Genomic DNA, 22,183 nt, shown 5'->3' on the forward strand with positions numbered 1-22,183 from the left:
AACCCTGCAGAGATCTTTATAGCCTTCGTCCAATAACGTGAGCGTGTAGTCGTGGAGGTTCTGTACGTGTTTATCCGTACGTACACGCACTTACCATCATGTACGCTCTTATGTAGCCACATTTGTTCCTGTTCTGTGTGTGCTTCATGATATGGCTCTCTGGTCAAAGCTTAATGATCTTAACATTTCAGCTGAAAATATTTTAAAAGTTCATTACGTGATTAAGCTTCGACAATAATGTAACCTAAATGCTATAGCAGAATCATTCAGGAATTTGAAGAAATTAATTTATTTCAAATTCAACAAACTTAAACTCCTGAGTTTTTGTTTTCAGAACCATTTCACATATATCTTGTCACCATTAACTCTCCGGTTGTCTTTGGGTCAAAAATGACCCTGAACTGTGTTTAACAGCAGAGAAAACCCCTGAATTGTTGTTTTTTTATGACTTTTCCTAAAGTGACCCCGACACTAGAAAAAGGGAAATACTGCCTTTATTCATATTTCCAGGGAAGCTGTACACCACTTGGGTACCAAGATTGTCTTCGGGCAGTCACAGAATCAGTTACGCACTACAAAAAACACTCACACTGCTGACTGATCTCAGTTGATAATTAAAAGTAAAGGCACACTGCTGAAGAAGTCGTATTAATTACAGAAACACTGATCTGAGTCAGTGGTCCAGCTGAGACTCCATGTTTTTCTATCCCCAGCTCTGTGTTAGTGTTTACAGAGGCTGTGCTCTCGGTAAATTAATTCCTCTCACACGGAGAGCGCAGCAGAGAGGGTCTGGAACGTGGCATTGATTTTCTCAATACATTTTGGAACAAGCCCACAATATTTCAAATGGGCTTTTAAACATCGTGCCCCAGAGACTGCAGCTGAAACCCGACCAGAAGAGGCATGTTCGCCCGCTAATGCTGATTAATGTGTGAATTCTGCCCTCAGATATCAATTCCAAAAAACCGCTTAAACATTCAGGGAGTACAGTTAGAAAACACAGCCGGCTTTTATTATTTGGGATACTGTGAGGTCCTGTTTCATCTTCTATCAAACCGGCGCGTCATGTTTTAGTGAAGTACCTCTGAGCCAGAGATGAAAGCCTGATGTTATTTCCCATTTTCTGTTTCATTTTCCACGCTTCTTTTTCTCGCTGGAAGCAGCGAAGGTTGACAGGATTAAAGTACCGACTAAACAAGCAGCAGATCTTACATTTACCATATTGATACGAGGAGTCGGGCGGGGAGGGAAACAATGTAGTTCAGTCACTCGTCTTGTCGCTGAGAGCCGGAAAGGTGCGAATGAGTAACAAGGCTTTTACTGCTACTGTAGATGCGCTAAATGAACAGTCGAGGGCTGCGTCTGTTTATGTGATATCATGCAGCGCTGAATGTCCATGTCCATTATGCAGAATGACTTCTGCTGAGAAAACAGGAGGAAAGTTCAGTGCCTCTGAGCAATTTTTGTAAAGTACTCTGCAGTTCAGTGTGCTTTACATAAGGGCTACATGTTAGAGAGGGACAAGGGGAAAAGCTTTTTGGGGCCCATGGAGGCTGGAATGAATCATGTTCAATGATAAATAATTCCTATTTTGTATAAATCGACTCACCATTTCTTATAAAACAACAAGAATAAGCATTTTTCATTTATGAATTAAAAGTTTTTTGGTGGTCAAATCATCAAAATCCACTGCAGGCAGCTTGAAATACGACCTAAGTAGCCAATGTTTGAGTGAGCATCCTTGGATTCGCCCAACATGAACATAAACCAGGATGCCAGAATAAAAGAGGAGAATAAAATGGGGAAGCTGCTGAGAGCTTAAGACCCAAATAGTCACCTCTCTTTTCAGTCAGTTCAGAAAAACAAAGACAGACAGGATGCTAACATCACAGTGAATATTACAAGAGGTAGTTAGTGTCAGTAAATGAGCCACTTCCACCTGTGAGCAAGGGGATGATGTGGAGAAAACTGAAACTGAAACTTTGGTTGTTCGGTGAAGTTGGTGTAAATAAATAATGATTACTGGCCTCAGAAGCGTTATCTTAATTGGCCAAGCAATGATAAGTGTTAATATTCACTGAGCAAAGTTGCTAACATAGATCTTCATTAATGAATGATACACTGTACCAAGAACAAGGATCATCATCCTGTTACCATTTAAAAACAGGATGTTGAGCTCATAATTTCTGCGACGTATCACGGGTTTGAGATGAGTGCGAGGTTTATTTGTTAGTTTCAGAGCTCAGTCGGAGGCACATGGAAAAATAAATGTTTTTAACCATGATTTAAATTTGCTACATTTGGGGTACGACCAACATCTTCAGGCAGTTTGTTCCGCTCGCGTGCAGCGTTACAGCTAAACGCTGCTTCACCACACTTATTTTGGACGTGAGCAGCACTTTAAAACCTATTCTTGAACTAAATGGAAGTCAGTGTAACGACTTTAAGAGCAAGAGTAAAACTCCAGCGTCAGCATTCTGGATGAGCTGCTGCTGTTTAATGGTGTTTTTAGAATGACTTGTTCAGTTACCATTACTGTAGTTCATCCTACTAGAATTAAAAGCATTAAGCATGAAGTGTCTCTCGGGTATTCTGGCACACCAGATCCTTTATTCTTGCTTATTTTTGAGCCGATAAAAGGCTGTTTTAGTGTCTAAGTCTATTAGAATGCCAACATTTCAAACGCGGTCATCTTGTGTATAACAAAGACACAAAAATCAGCTCCAAACAGGGATTTGTTTTGGACTATATTCACCAACATTTATTCCACTTCCACCAGGGAAAGCAGTCTGAATTAATTGTATCCTTGTAAAGTACATTTTTATCATTTTCATCACAAACCCTCTCATCTCATAGAGCTGCAACTTCTCATTTGTTCAGGAGAGAAATGAGAAAACGTGTGGTTTACTTTCCCATTAACCTATTACAACCTCCTCTATTTCTGCCTTTTCAACACCTTTTCGACAGCCCGCAGAGAGCAGGCGCGAACTTGTATCCAGCTTTTGTTTGTTTTGTGCAGATGGTGTTAGATATGTTTGCACTTTGAAACAGAAATACAGTCCAACAGTGTTGTTGAGGATTCAAAGGGCAGAATTTCCTTCTGTAAATGCTCGACTCGACTGGACTCGACTCTCTCGATTACATCTCTCGTGCTGGAGATTATATTTTTTTTTCTGGAGGAAAAAAGCTGGATTCGCTGGAGGCTTTAGAAGTCTCCGGATGACCCTGTGATATTGCAGGTTTTTTGATTTGCTCCAGAGGAGCCTCGGGACAGCGGGTGGCAGAGGAGAGTTCACTGCAGCGCATGAACCTCCGTCAGTCATCAGGGTGGGAGACAGCGCAGCGCGAGGAAGGAACAGTGCTGAGAGGGAAACCAGCTGAAAACACATGCACCCTGCAGAGGGTGATGACCTCATGTCCTAACTCACACTCACACACAGTACCAAACATGCATGGACACACACAATATACCCTGGTAGAGTCACATACATTCATACATGTGCCTATGTGTGAATAAATATGTGACAGCAATGTCCTCTCCTCTCATCCTCCTTCTACTTGTGTGTGTTAAGTTACGCAATGGTAGATAAAAATAATTATTTACCCGGGCTGTACATGAGCCAAACAACAGTAAATCATTTGGGACTCGATAATCTGTTTATTATGCCAGTCAGTGTCTGCATGCGTGTGTTTGTCTTCGCCAAGGTCTCCCTGTATTTAGTTTAATTACCACAATATACATTACAGCCAACTCGCTGAACCCTCTGTTGTTACGTCTACAGTAGTAAACAGCATCAGTTATACATTTTAACGAGGTGTTTAAACGGCATCGTTAAGTCCGTCATTAAGTATTACAAATCACCAAACAATGTAAGTGAATACATTTGCATCTTTATAACAGTAATGTGCATATATACGTAACGTTAACATTGGCAGTGACTGATGATCTGAAAATCGATGTAAATGAGCAGATATTTGACTGTATGCCCGCCCTACAGCCGACAACAGCCAACGGGTGAGCATGTAGATGAGTTGCCCACTCTCTCTTCTTTCTTCTCTCTGCTGAGAAACATACACAACAGCCTCCAGACGATTGATGCATCATGTGGCCAATGCTAATTCAAATCCAGCACTATATAGTTAATATAAATTTTCCAAGCCTTAAACTATTAAACTACTTATGCAAGTTTATGTAGATTTACGCATTTGCTTTTTGAACACAGTTTTTTTTCTGCCTAAGCACTTCTTTCTGAATATTTAATAAGCACAAAGTTAATATAAATAAGGAAATAAGGATCTATAATGAGTTTCTGCCCTTGTTACTCTCAGTCAGGGGTATTTTGAGGTCACAACATGGCATTTTTTTGCCAGACGCCTGAATATTTCCTTAGATAAACACGAGTTAACTGTCGATTTTCAGAGACATTGTTATCTAATTTGAACTTTAAAGGCCATTTGAGATTATATAATGTGGACCCTTCATGTTTAGATTACAGAGTTTATGATAATTTTACATACATTTCCGAGAATAAGAACAGCTTTCAATTCATCAGTTTCATTTCATTATTGTAAATATAGTATAAATAAACAGGCAGATGATGGCACAGAAGATAATATTTATTAGACTGCAGGTTTATAATCTCAATCAGGGACTTCCAGGCGCTCTTTCTGCTCATCGACCTCAATGACTTATGCATGATTTATGTTTTTAACGGTTGTTTTTTTAAGCATTTGACGCAGCTTTAACCACTGAAAAACTTCTAAGTTAAAATTAACATCATCACCTTTAGTTAAAGTGCTCATCCATTTATGCAACATTATCAGTCATTTAGAGTTCTCTTACTGGACACATGGAGAAAATATATTCACTCTACTTGCTCTCTAACAACTCCGAAGGGAAATATCTGGCTCTTTAGCTTCTAAATGCTCCACTATGTTCACCTGCTGCTGCTCGGTGCTGGGCAGGTCGTGCAAAGTGGTTCTTTTTACAGCTTTTTCACTTAAAACAGCTGCCTGATGCCGCCGAAAATGGCTGTTCGATGACATAAAGAGCTAAAACTCTGCTGAAAAAGCTCCATAAAGCTGAAGGGAGCCTCAGATTGAGGCGATAACTTTCACCAGAGACACCTCACATTGTTACCCTGTTTCCTGATATATAATACTGGTTATAGGGCGCGCAGTGAATGTTGCGTAGATGCCTTCAGCATTAACATTTCGCAACTTAGCAGATAATGTTTCCTCGTGACACTGATAAATAAAAATACATTCCGGGCTGCATTAAGTTTCTGTCTGACCTGTGTGCTGATGCAGTTTGGCAGCATGTATCTCATTTAACTTGTATTTTCCTCGTTCTCACACATCTCTTACTCGTGCTACTTCTATCCTTCCTTCTCGTTTCCCCTTTTTTCTTGTTCCTCCTCTTTCATTCCCCCCCTCGTCCTTCTCACCTCCCTCCTGTTTGTTGTTCCTATTACATAATCCTTCCCCCGTCCTCTGCTCACACCTGTTTGACCTCTCCTCTCTTCTCCTCCCTCCTCTCTTTCACTGTTTATCATCTTCCTCACCTCCTTACGTCCTTGCTACTCATTCCATCCTCTCTTCCTATTTCTCGTCCTGTCCTCTACCCTGCCGTGGACACACATGTTTTCTCCTTCAGCTGCTCTTCTGTCACCTCCTATGGGACTCTCCAAAAGTGTGACAATGTAACCTCTCCTCCTCCTCCTCCTGCTCCTGCTCCTCCTCCTCCTCCTCCTGCTGTACTATTTAATCCCGTCAAAGACATCTTCTTCTCTGTCTCCCCCTCTTGTCTTCTTCCTCCTTCCATCTGCCCATCTCCTCCTTGACACAGTGCAGAAGTTTCTCCCCTCTGTTCCTCCTCTTATCTTCACATGGTGACACTTTCCCCTCCCCCCTCTTACTCTTCCCCTCGTCTTCCACTGCCTCCTCTGACGGAGCCCAATCAAACATGACAGGGTGTAAAAATCCTCTCCTCTCCTCTTTTCACCCTTTCCCTCCACCTATGGAGTCGCTCCCCCACTCCTCCATCCCTCTCTCCTCCTCTCCCTGTCTCCCTGTCGTCCTCCATCACTTTCGTGGACCTTGGGACTCAAAGCATGACAAGGTGTGAAAGCCTGCATGCACTCTGCACACACCGCCTCTTGTCAGCACATATGGACCCGTGTTTCATCCAGACAGATTCACAGACACAGAAAGAAAACTCAATATATCATTAAAAGATTATAACCAGACCATGTTGTAAAGATTGAACAGCATCAAAGAAAAAATCTCGTCCAAACATGGCGCACTTTTTCCAGCCTTTTTCAGGGTCTCTCATGGAAGGCCTTTGACGGGTTGTTCGCACGAAAAGAGCCACAAATAGTCGAGTAATGATGGAAGAAAAAGAGGGTTCAAAGAGAAGATCAAACACAGGCTGCTTTCTCACCTCTGCACAGCTTGACAATCACTGCGTGAAGCAGACGCATGTTGGGTTGTTTTGGAAAGTAAAAGAAATAGTCGGTGACAGCTCCCCGATTCTAACGTCAGACAGGTGTGGAGGCAGGAGGCTTTCAAAGCCGTTCAGCCGTCCCGTACGCAGTTCTCGGGCTCTCTTCACCTGCCAGTGTTTGCAGCTGACGTTTGTGAACACACTGTTTCAACTCACCACTGAATGAGTTACCGCAATATCCCCAGACTACCTTAAACATTACAGGAGTTGTTTATGGTCCGAATTGTATGAAAGTTGTTTTTTGAGTCTCATAACCAACTCTTAAAATACTGATGCTTTGATATTGTAGGATAGTGACTGACTTAACTTATAATCCCAAAGCATCTCTGGTATTTGGCAAGTTGGGAATGAGACTGAAAAATCAACTTTCTTATAAATTGGACATTTGAATGAGAAGAAACTGTTTTAACTCATTTGATCATTTACTTTAAAATTGTGTATCAGAACCTTACATTTTATTGATGGTAAACATGCCAGATTTTACACATACAGTACATAACAACCAATACATGCAACTCCTTTGTCAGCTATGAAAAAAGTCCCCAGACTCCCTTAAAAAAATGCTCAATTTAAGAGATGTTGTGACAGGAGAAACTAAATAAACTTTGTGAAATGCTGCAGCCAACAAAGTCTTAACTATTCTGGCCTCCTTGTTAATTCAGCATATAAAGATATGCACAACCAAGCTCCAATCACAAGTGGTCACTTGAGACGCATGTCGAGACGCATGTTTATGCCGGGCGTTAACTGACGCACTTAGAGCTGCTAACTGGTGATAACAATTCCCTGAATTCCCTCATTGACTCTAATCTAATTGCTGCAAGCAGCTGATTTCAGATCAGCATATCTGATATGACACATTTCAGTGGCTGTCGCTGTGCCTTTTAGTTAATTTGATGTCAAGACCATCGCATGACTCATCTTAGACATTTAACAAGTCTCCGTCATGTCCTCATAGTGGAAGGACTGAAAGCCTCGTCTGAAAAGTTAAACCCAAATGAATCACAGCTACGCTATCAGAACTCACGTATTGTTGAAGTGAGCAACGTTTTTTAACACCCTGATAATTTATGTTTCTAAACCCCGACATGTAATTCTTATTTATACCAGTAATAAAAAGTGTGTTAGTTATCATATCCCCCATTCAGAGAGGAGAAACACAAACAAGAGTTACAAAGAAATCACTGATGATTTAGAGATTTGAAGTTAAGATTTGTGCTTATTAAATGAGGACCAGGATACTAGGATGCCTAACCAAACTACTAAAGGTGCTCATTAAGGAGGAAAGGACTTGAAAACTAATGAAAATAATCCTCTTTTATTAAGGGGGGTGTCGGCTGGCAAATTAGATTCTAAGAAGTGCTCTTAAATCTAAAAGGCTCTGTCATTATAATAGAGAGATGCTGTGTTTGTATGCTGTGCTCCCACATGAGCTCATCTGTTCCCAGAGAAAATACCGAGGCAGTTGTAATTTGACAGCTACGTTGTCATGGCTGCTAACTGAATAAGTAATGTGCTCTTTGTCGGCCCTTGCTCTGGCAGCTCGCCGAGGCCCGTTTGAATTGAAACTATATCAGGGAAGAGGGAGAGAAGGAGGAATTAGGGAGAGAAAGGAGGAATACAAATTGGAGGTTTTAATACTGCGAGGCGGTGACAAAGAGGATGAGACGACAGAAGGTAGATCAAAAGGAAAATAAAGATTAAGAAAGGACGAGACGGAGCTAGAAACAGTTACGTAACAAAGACAGATATTTTGGGACAGGGTGGAGGTAGATTATGTCCTTCTCATATCATTTGTTCGCCTGTTTAAAGATACAGTATGCGCACAAATGAGGAGGACAAGTAGAACATGTGTGCTGAAGATGAAGAAAACCAATTACTTAGTTTCTGAGGAAATAATGAATTCTCTAGTCTCCGCATTAAAAAAAAAATGGACAGATTGCAACTGGACCCAATTTGAAAAACAGATTTAATTATCCTCCGATGCTGAATTCACAATTCCAGCTGTAATTCTGTGTATGTGCCCTAAATGTAAAGCACAGTCGTGTGTAATTGAATTGAGCCGCGAAAAGGAGCAGAGAGGAGGACGTGAGATGAGGGGATTAAAATGATAAATGGTACAGAGGGCGGCTTTGACAGGAAGCAGCGTCTTACCGTGCAACATTCAACCTCTGTCAGGGGTCCACACACACACACACACACAAAGACACACACACAAAGACACACACGTAGAGGGAGTGTAGCGAACAAGGATATTTGCCCGGTCATGTTCATCCCACAAGAGGCTGAGTGTAGGTTGTTAATTGAGTTCATTAACACACTAATACACAGTGTGTCGTGGAGTGTGTGTGTGTGTGTGTGTGTGTGTGTGTGTGTGAATAACAACCTAACACTTCTGAGGAACTTTAAACTTTCATAATTAATCTGTTTTTAATATGTGAAACAGGTACAATAAACAGGCTACTGAAGAGCGTTTGATTGTTTTAATAGGCCTAGTTAGTAGCGTGATTACTTCCTGTCTTTAATCTTACAGCTGATTACTCGCTGTCAAATCAGTCGATCAATCCCTCACGCTGTAGTCTCTGCCTCAATGTGTTTTTTAATAAATATCATTAAAAGATAAGATCAATCATTAGAGGCTATGACACAGATCAGCGGTAGTCTGAGTAATGCCAAAGAAATTGATGAGAAAATCAATCTTCAGTCGTGATCTGAATGTGGTTATCAACGACCCTAATCACCAGAATAATGTTAGGAAGTATGTTTGTGCAAAAACACAGATAAGTTCAAACTGGTTTAGTCTGCTGTTAAGTTTAAGGTGTAAAAACCATTTGGTTAGGGTTAGAAAAACATGGTTTGACTCAAAAATGTTCATGGAAGGAGATTGTCTGACTTCCCGTGAAACATAGCCGGCTTTGATCGCTACAAAAAAAACGCTGGAAACATCCGCTGGTAAATGGAAAACGACTTACGAAACAGATTATCTCAAACAACACTGGTCAAACACAATGACCGGTCAGAATTGTGAAGAAATCCTCTGTTGTACTGCTCTTTTAGTGTCTGCAAACAACATTTCAGCCGGTACCTAACCTGGAGCAGGGATAAGGAGCCAGATAAGGAGGCTTGAATTGCCGTCCTATCTCCCACTGATGATGTTGTTCGTACTAGTTCGAGATAATATAAAAACACTTGCTTTTCACTGCAGTGAAATGGCTAGAAAATGCATCCGGGTGGCCTCTAAAAATCCAGTGCTGTGAATCGAACTCTAAGCGTTTGTTTGGGCGTCCTTGTTGGCTAATAATGCCACAAACCTTCCACTTTACCTTCTGCTGCTGCGACAGGCGGCTAATAAACATATTATGTGAACTGCCACGTTTGGTACATGTCAGCCTTGGACGTATCTGTGGTTTGCAGCAATGTTAACTGCTAACTTAATATCCTGGCGGCTGGGCTGCACAGTATCTGTTAAAATGGACAAATCTTGCCATAGCTTGACTGAAAATCACAGGACGTACCTGTTGTGATGGCCTTAGAGAGCTTCCTTTCATATTAAACTCGGGGTTAACGGTATCTGACAGGAAGATTTTCAGCTTTCAAGATTCATTTTCCCCTCTGATATAATACAAAGATTTAGACAGAAAATCAAAGGACCAACCTGTTGGGGTGAATTTAAACCATAAGGATGGATTTATTGCTGATGTGTTAATGGACACCACTTTAAAATCAAGCAGAAAGAAAAGATAGAAGAAAACATCAGCAGGAGGACTAATGAGGTTAATGTTTGTATGATTTGACAGTCATTTAGCTGGTTTATGCTAAAACGGCTTAAAATGAAGCAATTTTATCGACTGTATGGAAGCAATTAATCCGTCGACGTGGACGGAGAAACAACTTCATCACCCAAAATATGATTTATAGCAGAATAAACCTGTGATTTCATTTCAGTTGGACTTGTGTTTGGTTGTTGCTCGTCTTGCCTTCATCTCTGCGGCTTCAACTACAAAGTTTGATGAAAGTCCTCGTGGCATAAATTTGCATGCTTGTGTGTGTGTGTGTGTGTGTGTGTGTGTGTGTGTGTGTGTGTGTGTGTGTGTGTGTGTGTGTGACTGAGCTATAAGCCCCGTGCTGTAACTCAAGAGAGGGGAACAAATGACCAATGAACCGATGTGGACCCACAATGCACTGCACTATAATGGAAGGCAAATAGCATGAATAACCGAACTGTTTCCCCCGTGGAAAATTTGATCACAGCCTTTCTTGTTCTTTCTCTCTCTCTCTCTTTGATCCCAGCAGTGAGTTGAGGCTCGACAGTGAATCTCAATCACTGACACACGCCGTAAAGAAAAGGGATAAAAGAAGAAAAAAGGGAACGAAGAGAGAGAGACATGGATAATGAGACGATAGAGGAGCTGGATGTATATTTTCATTCAGTTATGCCACTGTAACTAGTGAACAGTGTGAAAGTAATTATATAGGATGAAAGCACGCAAACATCCAGATATTAACTGAACACAAAGGTTGATGCTTAAGTTTTAAATTAACTGTGTTTAGGAAGTAACAGCTGGAAATAAAACTTTTCCCCTCACCTACAAGATTACCAAAACTTGACTGGCCTGCTCCAATTTCTTTAACTGTCTTGTTATTTTTTGGAAAAGCAGTGTTAGATACGAAGCAGAATAAAATATCAGTGTGTCCTGTTCTAACACCACTGTTGGTTGTTGTCTTGTGGTGTTTCCAGAGGAACAGCTGAAAGAAGAGGTGGAGGAAGAGGAGCCGCTGGCGGGGAAAGACGACGAGGAACGGCGCATCGCCGAGATGGGCCGCCCCATGCTGGGAGACCACGTCAAACTGGAGGTCATCATAGAGGAGTCGTATGAGTTCAAGGTAAGACAGAGGGAGAAATGATAGAGCTCGGGCTTTAATTTTTAATTTCCGAATGTGAGTATTAAAGGTGACTACGAGGAACTTTTAAGTGTTTATGAAACAGTCACTTTAATTTACGCTCATTCCAAAACACTCAAGAATCCAATCAGATTCCCCTAAATAAATGCAAGCTAAGACAGTTTTTCTTCAGAACCAAAGATAAGTTTACAATGTACATTTCTTTGTTTTGCAACTTTACATTCTCTGTGAGGTTCAGAAAGCATCATGGTTTGGCTTAAAATACCTCTTTTGGTCGCCACAAGCATGGCTGGAAAATGTCCCGAGGTCTCATTCAAAACACCCGCTTCTGTCGCCACGAGTGACTGCAGATGCCCGACTTCTCATGAAAAATATCAGTTTTTCATCGCCGCAAACATGACTAGAAATGTCCACAGCTATCTTTTAAAATAGCCGGTGGTGTCATGCTTAGAAATGCCACAACAGATACTCGCAATGCGGTCGCCCCTGCGGCAGCCTCGTCCCCTTCATCAAATCAGCAGACTTACGATCATTACTGAAATATCATGCATTTTTATTTTGATTGCAGGGGGAACTACAATATTTATGATACCAAAGACACAAACACACACACGTACACACACACACAAACAATAACCTCCATCACAGTTTCACAAACATTTCCATTACGTACTGGAAATTGTGTACTCATTGTGTGTTCGTCCTTTCCTTGCTTTCCTTCACCCACACAGACACTTAAGACAAGAGTGGATGTAATTGCCATGTCTGTCTGTCTGTGTGTGTGTGTGTGTGTGTGTGTGTGTGTGTGTGTGTGTGTGCATACTAATGCATGCCGCTCCACCTACACGCGCTCTCTAGACGGACGACTAATAACACCCAGTAATAGCTCACCACTTGACAGGTTGCTATACTTTGTCAAGTGTACATTAATGTGTGTGTGTGTGTGTGTGTGTGTGTGTGTGTGTGTTTGTGGATCCTATAGTTATCTGAAGTACTGCAGGTAGTGTTAGGTAGTGGAGTACAACAGCGAGAGAGTGTCTGACATAACAGCTCAGAGAGAGAAGCTGCATTATCAGAAAGTTTACTTAGAAGTTGAAAGTCAGTTTTATTCACACAGTAAATCCACAGACATTTTTTTTTAAGTGTTGAAACCAAACAAGGCGTTAGTCGCTCATGTTTGAAGGCTAAAGCCGATCATGCCGAGCGTACAGCTGCAGCTAACAAAAGAGATCGAGCGTGATTTGTGGAGTGTGTTTTCTGACTTATTTCAAATCTCACCACGAACTCTGGTTTTCTCTGCTGTTTGAAGTGGAGCTGTAAAGGAAAGGAGCACAGTGTCGCGTCTTAACCTCAGTTGATCGGGCTCAGGGCGAATTTGCGTCAACCACTGTCTCTAAAATTCACTTCGCATTCAGTCTGAGTGCACCTTTTCTCCAGAAACTCAAGTTCTGGCAGACAGTGGCACATAAGAGAGCAGTGAGTCCAGGCAGAAAGGAAAAGAAGTTGGTTTCCTTCTATGTGACTTTAAAGAAATATTTTTTGCCACCGTGCAAGTATCTTAAAATTGAAAATTTTTTATCTACACCCCAAAATGCTGCAATTATTAATCAACAAATGTATAAATCCATTCCTCCTCCTCATCAATATGCTCTAAAAAAGTTATTTTCAGACCAAAATGACAAAAATGTCAATAATATGCATGAGAAAGAAAGATAAGCTGGATTGGGGGGAGAGAGAAAAACAAGACAATGCAATGTATTATGGGTCAGCATCAGGTTTATGGTCATTTGTTGCCCTCAGCTGGGTCACCACTGAGGTTTATAGCCCAACATACTCATGACAGTTTCACATGTGTGCACACATGTATGCATTTCAGGTCAGCGACTGAACGAGGGAAACTAGCACCAGCAGAATGACAAAGACGGTGTTACAAAACCCTTCGCCGAGTGCGGTTAAGTAAACACTCCACATACAACAGGCGGAGTAAAGCTGGTTGTGTGTGTGCATGTGTGTGCGCACAGCAGCACAGAGGCACTATTTACACCCCGAAGCTTCATTCAACACAAATAACATCCCAGATTCTTTCTGAAGTGGAGAGAAAAGAGAGAGCAATCCCCACCGCTGTGCTAATTAGTGTGTGATGTGTGTGTGCATGACTGTTTGTGTGACGTGCTATCTACAATATTTCTATTTGAATGAACATGTTTGAATATTTCACCCATTATCTTTGTTTCATTATCATGTTATTATAATATTCTTGTCATTATTGAGTTAGATGCACGTCTGACCCAGTTGGTACACAGTATATTTGTGAACCCTGAGAGGAAGAAGATGATTTCTTTCACCCTGAAGGCCCGAACACACCAATCCAACATCAGAGAGCAAGCAGCTGATGAAAGCTGACTGTTGACGTCTCATGTCAGGGCAGGTCGTAAACTTAAAAATGAGGTGAACTGCCCTGCACAGGATCCGTTTCCCTCTTGGTTATTCTCCTTTACACTGCAGTCAATCAGCAAGGACGTTCTAATTATTCGTGGACGCAGCCACGGAGGCGAAGGCCCATTCATTTCTTCAAAAGCTGCTCATGATGCAGCGATGTTATGACACAGTTTGGCCACTACGAAAACTGGCTTCAGAGTCTGGCGCTCGTCCTGGGGGCCTGTCAGTCGGGGCTTTTGATGTTGTGTGTCACACTAATAACTCCAACCACCAAACACATGCTTGAGTGGCGACAAACTGGGGTTCACTGAAAAAAATGCTGAATGATTTTTTTGCTTCTGTATATGCTATAATACAATATAGTATGTATAATATGTATAGATGTAATGATAGATAAGATATTCCCAGAGATAAACAGCGTGAAGCAGCAGCTGTGATGTTGTAAGTGGTGGATGATGGCGGCAGAGACAACAGTGTGACATTACGCTCCTAATAAACCCCTTTATTTCCTGTCCATCATGGCCCCATTGAAAGAACTGTTGTCACTGACTGCTCCATTAGTCTGTCACTCCTTTCACCATCTTCTGCCGCCAGAAACTCTGAAAACATTTGTGTCTGCTCTGACAAGACGGTGCCAGTCTCCTGTTTCGTGGAATAAAGCAATCGGCAACAAAAGCGACAGATTTCTCGCGCCGACGGAATGTCAAATGGCAAATTCTTGCGAAAATGAATCATTTCGGGATTGTGATGCACAGTGAACAGGCTGGTGACTCTCATCTAACCCTCATTATTTCTGTGTCCTCTGGCAGAACACAGTGGACAAGCTGATAAAGAAGACCAACTTGGCTCTGCTGGTGGGGACCAACAGCTGGAGGGACCAGTTCATAGAGGCCATCACTGTGAGCGCAGGTAAGGCCGGAGCAGAGATGTGCTATGCATCGACTTGTGAAGAGGCAGATGTGTGTGTTTTTCATATGAACAGCTGGCGTTTCACTGATGAGCTCTGTGTGCAACCAATACGACCAAACCCATCAGAAAATCTCATGTGTGCATGTGTGGTTTTCTACTTCATGATGCCGGTTGCATCGAATAACGGCGGACTGTCAATAAAATGAAGAGGGCTGATTTCATGGTCCCGTGGAGTCAAGAGTGTGAATGTGTGCGTGTATTCGTTATGGCTCCTGGAAAATGTAGTCTCCCTGTTTGATGATTTTGGACGGACAAACACTGACCAGATGGGAGATTACTGTTGAGAGCAATCATGGAAAAGAGATTGTGTGTTTTGAAGCCCCCACGATGACAGAAAAGTAAGAACGTGGACGCGTGTTTATGTGGGAAAGAGAAGGGGAAAATTCAATGCTAATATCATGTCACTGTCAAGATCTGCTCCAAGCCACATGGTGATGTTAATTTCCCATGAAGAGGGATAAAGAGAGCATACATGTGGGAGATAAGGTGGACCTGCTGTGAGAGAGAGAGACCATGTATTATGCAGAGAGTGACAATGAAAAGCGGCAAACATGCTCAGTGGGAAGATAGGAAAAAGAGAAATGTAATGCGTGTGAGATAAAGTAGGGAGCTATTAAAGAGGGAACGAGAGAGTTAGAGGATTCATGCAACAGGTAAAGTGAAACTGATAACAGGGACGAGAGAGAAAACAGGTTGAATGAACAGAAAATAGAGAAGAGAAAAAAGAGGCAGCATTTTTTTTTCTGTCTCACTGCAGAATCTGCACAGTTCACTGGTTAGTAGTGGGAACTTGCCCTCTGGAGGCAGGATAGCATCACTGCAGCTCATTAATGGAAAAAGACACCATACTTTCTGCCTCAGATTCACCAGTCGATCCCACAGTGATGATCCGGATGTCTTTCAGTCTCTCTGTCTGGACGTATTGTGGATTTTCTGCTCATCCTCTGTGGATTTTACCTGCAAAAGAGCTTGAATCCAAGTATTTAGAGCAGCAGATTAAAGCTTTTGTAACATTTACTTACGTAGAAATCGGTTGTAACCTGAAGGTGTAGCTCCATAATTGTTAAATGTTTTGTTAAAGCACAATCTCTTTCTTGCCATGAGTTAGATAAGAAGATTAATTCCACTCTCATAACTGTACAATAACAACTCTGCAGCAAACAGCTGGTTAGTTTAGCATATTGTAAAGCCTGGGAACTTGTGAACACAGCTAGTCTGGCTCTGTCTCTGTTTGCTGATTTACTTCCTGAAGTGTCGTTCTCGGCTTCAGTTTGCCAGGCAGCTGCAATTTATTGTTTTTTACATGTAGGTGTCTGTACAGATTCAACAATACGTGTTAATCAGCGAGCCTTCAGAGCTGCTGGTAGGTGGGCTTTGTTTCCATTGCTGGATAAAGATAGCTGTTGATGTTGTGCTGAGCTAAATTAACTGTCAAATAGTTGTAGCCATACATTCACCGGATATATATGAAAGACAGATATGTCATCATCTCATACATTGTATTGTTGGTAATGAGCTTCATGATACATTATATACACTCAGCTGGAAAAGTGTCTCAATACAGACGGATGCAGAATTTAGAGAAGCTGTTTGATTATTTCATTATCAAAACGAATACTAAAGGCGCGTGGCCCAGTTCACAACCCATTTCCTCTGGGTAAATTTGGTTCCTGTCTGATGCAGTTGCACATGGGACAGTTTTTAGTGTGACATTCTGTTCTGAACCCCAAGAGTGTGTGTGTGTGTGTGTGTGTGTGTGTGTGTGTGTGTGTGTGTGTGTGTGTGTGTGTGTGTGTGTTGGCTCTGATCAAAGTTTATTTAAGAAAAAAACTCCAGCCTGCTTATTCTCCCACTTCTCCGACTAAGTACATCAAGAAAATAAGGTCACTGCAGAGAGGTAGAATAGCAAATTTAGTTAAATTGGGAGCATAATGTTTATTTCACTCTTGTTTTGGTGTTTATTTTAAATGAAAATATTGCAGATTATCACCGTGAATGCACAGCGGGGACAAAGCGAGCACCCAATTTGCCGCCGCTGCTGTCTTTGGAACCATGTTTCTATTAGAGCATTGTTCGTCTAAGGCCAGCTCAATCACTGTGGTTTCTTCAAATAACTTCATCCTGTTTGTTTGTTTGTGTGTGTGTGTGTGTGTGCGTGTGTGTGTGTTGAGTCGTGTTTGTGCTTTAGTTAGCCAGCCTGTCAGCCAGCCTTTGTTGGTGAGCTGATGCCATTAATGAAAAGGCCTGTTTTCGCTCTCTTATCTGGGATTAGCTTGTCTAGGCTGACAGAGTGCTGTGTGTGTGTGTGTGTGTGTGTGTGTGTGTGCGTGTGTGTGTGTGTGTGTGTGTGTGTGTGTGTGTGTGTGTGTGTGTTTACGGGCACGGAACAGGATACCATGTGCATGCGTGTGTTACATAAAATGCTGTAAAAAGGCAGAGAGTGCCGTTTTCACTTAAGAACAGGACACAAACACACACACACACACATATACAGCTCCATTAGATAGTGTTTACACAATGATTGATTAACGCAGGTTTACACCATGATATGCCTGCAAACCCCTCAGCTGTGACACACACACACACACACAGGGGTGACGAGCAGAATCAGACACAAAACCAGATCAAACCGGAGGGTGATCCATTTTTGGTCGGGGCCTTTAAATGCTGATTGGATTTGGGGAGTTCAAAGTGCTTGAGAGTTGATTGGATGTTTACAGATCGAACCGGCAGCTTATTGGTGTGACAGACATCCAGCTGCGAAACAACTGATTAGAGCAGAAAGACTTTTCTCTGCTCGCTGCCTTTCCTGAGAATGTGAACGACAGCATAGAAAGAGAAGTGAGGGAGCGCAGTGAGATGATGAAGAATAGATGGTAAAGATCAGGTGCGTGCTGATAACACAGATGGAGAGTGTTTACACAGCAGAGTTTAATATGAATATGCAGAATATAATTACTTCACAACAACATGTCGAGATAGAAGTTTGTTCAGAGGTACGGGGAGCTGGAACGACTCTGAAATCTATTACATCTGTGATCATTACCAGCAGCTCCCATTGGACTCATTCACACCCAGCCTGTTTGTAAAGTGTTTATTTGAGCCCCAGAGTGTTTTTTCTCTCCTGGCTCAAGAGAAATGTGTCTTTGTTTCTCATTAAAAACACACTTAGAGCAAGCGTGTGAACATTTGATGCTCACATTAAAGACTAAAATTCACTCAAAAATGAACATTTCTGGAGCTTCGTGGCTAAAAAAAAAAAATAAAATGGGGACTAACCCTAATTCAAGTCTCCAGAATCGCGGGATCGGAAACTGATGTGGAAAATACTTTATTTACACCAGTTTTAAAGCTGAAATCTTCACTGTCGCTGTGTGGCTAAAAGCACAACCAGTCTGAAGTGGGCGCACAAGCTCGATTGTGCATCGAGACTTGAAATAACGTCTTTTCAAATCTAATGTGGGTCGCCGAGCTGCGGGACACTTGGATTGTGCTGGACGGAGGCTTCTTTCAATTGTCCCCATCTATATCAGTTGTTTAGGAAAGTGCTGCAATGCTCCAGGAATGTTTTTGTAGACTCCAAAACTGCATCCACATTTCCATCAGCATGAATTTTTCTATATGAGGTTGAACTTATCCTTTTAAGATGTGTGTTCATGTCTTGTTGCTGGTATTGTGCACCAACAAAGAGCTGAGATGACAGTCCAATTACACCTAGTTTAAGTAGGGATCGTGGTCAGATTGCAGACTAAGCCTTGTTCAATATACAGTACAATAACTCCTCACGTCTGATTGATTAGCAAAGATAAGGGCGCATTAAGTGGCTTTAGTTCATCCTTCACTAGTTCCAACACAAAAACATTCCTTCTCACTTCCTTCTCTCCCCTCTTTCCTCGTCCCCCTCGCTCTCCTTCCTTGCCTCTTTCACCTCATTACCAAACAGAGGAGGCAGATCAAAGATTAATGATTTCTCCTGTGGAATACAAATGTGTTCAGCCCGTGAGTGAGGTGTGAGGAGGAAATGAGGGGGCCGGGTCGGGGTCAACTCCTCTGAGCTTGGATCCTGTTGTTTCCTCCTCATGGATGGATGGATGGATGGATGGATGGGAAGGTAGATACAGGAGATAAGATAAAAGGGAGGTAGAGGAGAAAAAGACCAGAGCACTGACTTAATTTTCTGATGTGAGAACAAAACATTAAATAAACTTGGTGCTGAAACAGAGAAAGAAAATCAAAATGAAGGGGAAAAAAGAGTATGGAAACATCTGTTATAAAAGATTATACCTTATTAAAGAATGACTTTCAACCTTGCAACGACACATAGGGGAAATTAGCTAAAATGTCCCCAATTACATCCATTACTGCCTGGAAGGTGGGTTAAAAAAAAAAAAGAGTTTCAAGCGAGGAAGGAAGAAAAGATCAGGATGAAGGACAATTAACCTCTCGACAAACTTGAACCAAAAGCTACTTAGGATCTTAAACATCTGTTCGAGGAGCTCATGTGCTGCTGCAATGGACGCAACATGTGGACTTGACACACTTTCTTTACAAACTGAGCGCACATCTTGACACGCACACACACACACACACACACACACACACATTTACAAAATAAGCCTAAATTGAGACACGCTGTAACTTGGCAGCTCATCCCTTCAAACACACCCCGCTGGTTCAAGGGTTTGAACAAGTCCAGAGCGTCTGTCACTGATGCTGCGGTGGATTTAATACACACTGATAAGCTAGCTTTGTCTAATCTCATCTCCCCCTCTCTCATTCTGGCTCTCAGACTGCCTCCCCGCTCCCTCCCTCCCTCCCTCCATCCATCATCCGGCCAATCCCTCTCTTATCTCCTCTCAAACGTATTAGATTAAAATCAAGATTAAAATCACTTCAAATATTCCTCCTCCTTCTTCTTCTTCTTCTTCTTCTTGACCGAAGACATTTAGAATTTGTCATTGTCTCTATCAGCCCAACGAGATCAAGGTCTCAAAGCTCTGAAATCCTCCAGAAGTTATTTTGACCTCATATAAGGCAAAAAACGTATCTTTTCTTATCAGTTTATCGGTTTAATTAAGGGGCAGGATTGAAGATTTCCAACAGCTTTACTGCTAAAATGGCAGCCATGAAGCAGCATTTAAAAATCAACCCAGATTTAACCTCCAGGTCACCGCAGCATAACGGCAACGTGGAACTGGCGTGCACACATGCAGTATGTACACACTTATGCACACATAATGGCGCCAAGAACACGACATTCATCTCAAAGCAAGAAACCTGCATTTAGCTTTCCATTAAAGCTCTCTGAAATGTCAGCCTGCAGGTGCTTCATCTTGAGAGTGTGTGTGTGTGTGTGTGTGTGTACACTGATCTGGCTAATTGAGAATCTTACCCAGATAAGCTAACACAAATACACAGTGAGAGGTTGTGTGTGCGTGTTTGTTGTGCACATACCAAACGTGACGAGCCTGCCAAGATGCCATTTGGCGGCTTGAAAGGTTTGAATCCTTGATGCATGTGTTATCGTTTACAATCCATTCCTGAAGGTACCAGGAGGCTTCTGTTTCCATTGTTATTCCCCACAATATGTCTTGTAAAGATAAGGCGGCATGTGTTGACAGGGTCGAGTGAGATTACTTAAAAACATTTCTGAATACAAATTACAATTTTAAGACTAAATTTAATCTCATCAATTGTTGGATTAGCTTTCAATTACTAAATTAGAACAATGAAGACACTGCCACAAACATTTGACCTCCACAAATATTAGTTATTCAAATGAAATGCATGTTCCATATTTTGCTTTTACAGGTGGACAAGTCAAATTGCAAACAATGGTTTACTGTGTGTCTACAATATATGGGATGCAGTTTCTTTTATGCACATTGTTTTTTAATCAAAGGCCTCAGAGAGGACTTTGCTCTTGTAACGAAGCAGTTACTTACACTGTTCGTCTTCATGTCAGTTAAAATAAAAATGATTTAACCTCTATTATCCACACTGTAAGTCACAGGAGAGAAAACTGTTTTGTGCTGTGCAAGAAATGTATGATAAGGTTAAATTCAGGCTAGTCTCACTCAAGTGAGTCATCTGATTATTGGCTGTTGACAGGTTTTCAGCAAAGATGAAAGTGGCAGCAGTTATAGCACCACTGTGTTTGTCCTCCGAGATTTTCACAGCATCACATTAGGCGATCATAGAGTCATAAATTCTTAGCGGAGAGATTTGTCAGACATCAAACCATTCATCGCTCGGTGTCTTTCATGACTGATGTACACAGGTGAACAGGAAGCAGGTCCCAGGGCCGACTTCTTCACATCGCAGCACCGACAAATGTTTACTACCAGCTTGTTATGAATGAAAATAAACCTGAAACCTCTCATTGTTTCTCAATCGTGACAGCGGGCTCTGCATAGTAACTCCCCAGTTGGTAGAAAGAAGGCGAGAGTGTGGGCCAACTGTTCAGGTGTGATTCCTTTGATGCAGAGCTCCTGACCGGAGGGTAAATTATTAAAGGCTGAGTGAAATTGAATAAAACATTGTGGCTTTTTGCCATTGTGCATGAAAATATGATCTGTTCTTCCCTGAGTCCACGTCACAGAAGACCAGGCAGTGGAAGGCAAAAACAAATCATGCACATCTATTTGTCGGGACGGCGTGAAGCGTCACAGATGTTGTGTCAGTTGTCTTCCCCTGGGATTTGTTCTGGACACCCGATGGAATTGGTCCATTAATTTGGCCCAATGATCTGATCCTGGTTATAGCAAGGCAAAAACAGTCTTTCCTTATCTTAACCAAGCAGTATGAGTCACCAAATCATAACCAAGTTGGTTGGCGAGATGCTCAAAACATGTGTGACTTGAAGTCTGGTTGAACTTCGCTGTGTGGATGAGAGCACAGCCACAAACAACAGGACAAGATGGTGGGGAGAAAAAAAATCAATGAAAAGGAAATCAGGTGAGAGAGAGAGGGAGAGAAGTGAAAGAAAGAGATTGATGTTCAACCACTCCACACTCCACTGCTTCCTAATTACTAAGTCCATACTGCGTTATTCGTCACCTGCTGCTCTGTGTGTTATGTTATTTATGGACTCATGTCTGTTAGCATGTCCCCACCCGAGGGAACTGTATGCAGGTATTGGCATTCAAGAGAAAGCAGTGAAAGGAGTTAAATATAGACAAAGAGCTTTACTGACATGAGTTGTGTTCACTGGAGGATTTCAGCTTACGGGAGAGGCATGAGATGAAAGAGAAGACATATGCAGTCCGACCACATGTTGTGGTCATTCTTACTGTGTGTTCTGTGAACAAATATCCAGTTTTTAATGGGATAATAAGGTTGGCATTATTCCTTCCTACATCCATTATC

At 41.8% G+C, this 22,183-nt stretch overlaps 1 protein-coding gene across 3 annotated transcripts in view; it reads left to right on the forward strand.

The window, feature by feature from the left end:
* slc8a1b (solute carrier family 8 member 1b) overlaps positions 1–22,183 on the forward strand; it is a 149,425-nt gene that overhangs the window by 109,169 nt on the left and 18,073 nt on the right. For all 3 annotated transcript variants that reach the window (XM_037124249.1, XM_037124248.1, XM_037124251.1), the window contains exons 6-7: positions 11,244–11,389; positions 14,656–14,755. In XM_037124249.1, coding sequence (XP_036980144.1) covers positions 11,244–11,389; positions 14,656–14,755 — 246 coding nt within the window. The remainder of the gene's footprint in view (positions 1–11,243; positions 11,390–14,655; positions 14,756–22,183) is intronic.

Source organism: Acanthopagrus latus, chromosome 15 (assembly GCF_904848185.1).
Source record: "Acanthopagrus latus isolate v.2019 chromosome 15, fAcaLat1.1, whole genome shotgun sequence".
In the NCBI taxonomy this organism is placed as follows: Eukaryota; Metazoa; Chordata; class Actinopteri; order Spariformes; family Sparidae; genus Acanthopagrus; species Acanthopagrus latus.